A 3364-nucleotide genomic window follows, 5' to 3' on the forward strand; every position below is an offset into this window, starting at 1 on the left:
TTTTTAAAATAAGTTTTGTTTTTAATAAAATAAGTAGATTTTTATTTTACTTAAAATAATTATCATGCTAGATTAACTATCATGTTTAATAGTCTCTTTAGTTTTGATTGTGTAATAACTAATAAGACACAAAGAACATCAACACCCAACCAGATAAAAAATTAAATGAGTTATTTTTTTTCATTTTGTCTATTCACCTGTGATTTTGAAGTAAGAGATGCATAACGTAGCTCTACAAGAACCCACTACATTATCTATTCTTTCTAAAGAACACTAAACGTTTGTCTTCATCTAAATGCTAGTTCTTAACTATTCACTAGTAATTTAGTTAATTTGGCTATCTATTAGGTACCTGAAAGTGGCTAAATAATGTTTTAACTTAGTTGGCAAAAATTTCTATCATATAACTTTTTAGTTAAGATCACCATGTATGATGCATGTAATGGCAGATCCCAATTTTATTAGCCTCTTAAGATTTGTTGTTGAACAACTAAAACAGAAGCTGAGCCAAAAAAATCTGCAGAGGAAACATAGTCTCCTATGAGTCCCAACTCGTCACTTTCACTCCATTCTGATAACCCAGTGAGAAGAATTGGGTTTATTCCATGTTTTCTTCCCACAATCAAAAGATCAAAAGCACCATCATTCATGGCTTGAATTTCTTCAATTGTTTCTTCTCCATTACTAACCAGCACCTCTCTATACACCACTCTTTGATTAATCTCATTCTTAACCCAAAACCAAGTCACAATTCCATCATCAAGCTTCTTCTCAATTTCATTGTACCCTTTAAAGTTGCGAGAGAGAAATCTTATAACTGTGAGGGACACATCTTGGTTAGCAACCATCCTATCTGCATAAACAAGAGCCTCTCTAGCATCTCCACCACCAAGAAACAACACGGCGAATCGATACTGGCTTCGACGAAAGGAAGTACTACTACTGCCTATGTTGTTGATATCTGGAAGCCCCTTATCAACAAAAATTGCAACTGAGCAAGGTGCAGTGTTCAAGACTTGTGAATTCACTGAGTGGTTGTGAACATCAGAAGAAGATTTGAAAGGTAAGATGATCAAAGAAGCCTCTTGTTCTAGGGCAAGCTCACATATGTCTCTGAACATTGTCTGCTTTGGAGTCACAGCTGTGAAGAAATGGAGCTTCATTAACATTCCTTTGTGTTGCTGATGCTGTGTGAGGGCATTTATGGTGTTTGTCCATTGATAATTTGGAGGCACTCGTTGCTTTTCATGGTCTAAGAACAAAGGGTTGGCACGTGCTACAAGCTCAGCTAGTCTAACAACAGAAATAGATAAGGGGCTGCTTGAGTTTGGATTTGAGATATCAAGCAAACGGATGAAACCATTTATGGTTTCAGTGTCAAGAATACATAACACTATTCTAAGCTCTTCATCTGGAGGGTTGTGTTGAATGGTCCTTCTTTGGTTCACCATGTATGGCTTTGTTGGATCATATAATATGTTTATCAAAGGAGCGAATGTTGCTGTCAGTATTGTTGTCATAAGAACCAATAATGTGAAGTCTGGAATATGTAAGATCTGTAACCACAACAACAATTGTATTGGATCGAATGTCTTTGAAATATAGAGATGACAGTAATATATATACTCTGGCAACACATTTTTTAACACATACACTTCACTATTTATTAAATAGAAAGTGAAACTTACAAAAATTTGTTATTAATAGAGTGTTGGAAAGAGTATATTGTTATATAGCATTTCTTTACACTATTTTTAAACATTGAAATTTATTGAAAATTATAATTTTTTTATGGTTTTCACTTTGCTTATTTAACAAGTTTCACTAATTTTACAGTTTTTATAAACTTTATCTTATAGAGAAGCGTATGTGTTGCTAGCACTCTTAAACCAAATGAAAGAAATGTAAATATTAAAGGTGGAGCTTACATTTTTGTCCATCCAATGCACAAACAATATAAGTTCAATATGGCCTCTTAAGCTCAAAGTGAGGCTAAGGGTTAGTCCCTCTCTGAGAGGCATTCGCCAGAAATGTAGAACAATCCAAGTGGAAAAGAATTTGAGAACGTAGCCAGTAATAACCATGACAATCAATGGTTCTAAGCTGGACCAACCAGAAGCACTCATGGCATAGAAATCAGTGTATGATCCCACCATAATGAATGAGAATGGTAGAAGAATATCAGCCATAATTGTTTCGGTCTTTTGTACAATTGTTGCTCCCACACGAGGCCCATCTGGAATTACCAGGCCCAAAAACACTGGCCCATTAGCAATTGCTATGCCAAACATGTCAGTTAAGAAGCCCATTACAAGAGCCCCTAGAAAAATTGCAACCACAAAGGACTGTTGCACAGGGTGCCCTTCTGGAGTATTGTTATTGATCCATATCATAGCGGGTCTAACACAAAACATAAGGAATGCCATCAAGCCCACAAAAGAAATCATATACCATAAGGTATTGATCATCTTAGTTTCTCCTTGACTTGATGCCTCAAATGCCATGATACAAAGCATACCAAATGAGTCACCAATTAATGCTATGGACAGTGCACTTCGACCCATGTCTGAGTTTAGAAGGTTAAACTCTTTGAGGATGTGGTAGAGAACAGGGAATGCTGTGATCCCCAAGTAACCTGATATTGATCCTAATGAAGGAATCAAGGCCATTTCTTTGTCCATGTTTTTTCTCATGCATAGTGCCACAACAAACGCTGTCACCATGGGGATTGTTATGCTTATGAATGCAGTTGATACGTGCAATTTTCCTGATTTTCTTAAAAGTGTTGGATCCATCCTCACACCATACATGAAAAGAAAGAACATGAATCCCATTACTCCAAGATTGCGCATTATGAATTGGGTTGACTCCGTCATCATGTGTCGTTGGAACCATCTAGATTGCCCCAAAAAGGAAGGCCCAACAATCATACCACCCTTCAAACACACATATACACGTGAAAATTTTATCAACATTTGATTAGATGATAGCGATGCTGAATCTATTTATTCTAAAAGTAACTCTTTTAAAGTTAGTTATTATTCTCAACATTTTAAGAACAAGGTGTTATATATATATATATATATATATATATAATTTGATATTAATTAATATAACAAAAGGACATAATATCACTAATATTAACAATATGATGAATAAATGTAATTACAAGATGGAGGAAACGGCTTACTATTATTTGAGATATGATTACAGGTTGTTTGAGGGGCTTAAGAAGAACTTGGAGACTGCGAGTGATGAGAGTATTTAAAATGAGATTGAACATGATTAGTGAGAAGGAGTGAGCTAAAGGATTGCCACCATTGAAGATTCCAACAGGGTGAGATTGTTGAATTGATTGACAAAA

General features: G+C 35.3%; 1 protein-coding gene across 1 annotated transcript; it reads right to left on the bottom strand.

Moving 5' to 3' along the window:
• Positions 1-446: 446 nt before the first annotated feature.
• LOC114373051 (cation/H(+) antiporter 24-like) lies at positions 447-2929 on the bottom strand. Its single transcript, XM_028330601.1, has 2 exons — positions 1929-2929; positions 447-1625 (listed from the first exon to the last, which is right to left on the bottom strand). The coding sequence occupies exons 1-2, from the start codon at positions 2877-2879 to the stop codon at positions 462-464; spliced, it is 2115 nt and encodes a 704-aa protein (XP_028186402.1). The 5' UTR covers positions 2880-2929; the 3' UTR covers positions 447-461.
• Between the last annotated feature and the right edge of the window lie 435 nt (positions 2930-3364).

Source organism: Glycine soja, chromosome 11 (assembly GCF_004193775.1).
Source record: "Glycine soja cultivar W05 chromosome 11, ASM419377v2, whole genome shotgun sequence".
Lineage (NCBI taxonomy): Eukaryota > Viridiplantae > Streptophyta > Magnoliopsida > Fabales > Fabaceae > Glycine > Glycine soja.

What these genes read in the sequence shown, in the direction of transcription:
- LOC114373051 (XM_028330601.1), bottom strand. Translation starts at nt 2,879, where the DNA reads ATGATGACGGAGTCAACCCAATTCATAATGCGCAATCTTGGAGTAATG. An exon ending in TGCATTGGATGGACAAAAAT is followed by an intron (nt 1,626 to 1,928) that starts GTAAGCTCCACC and finishes GTGTTGCCAGAG; the next exon opens with TATATATATTACTGTCATCT.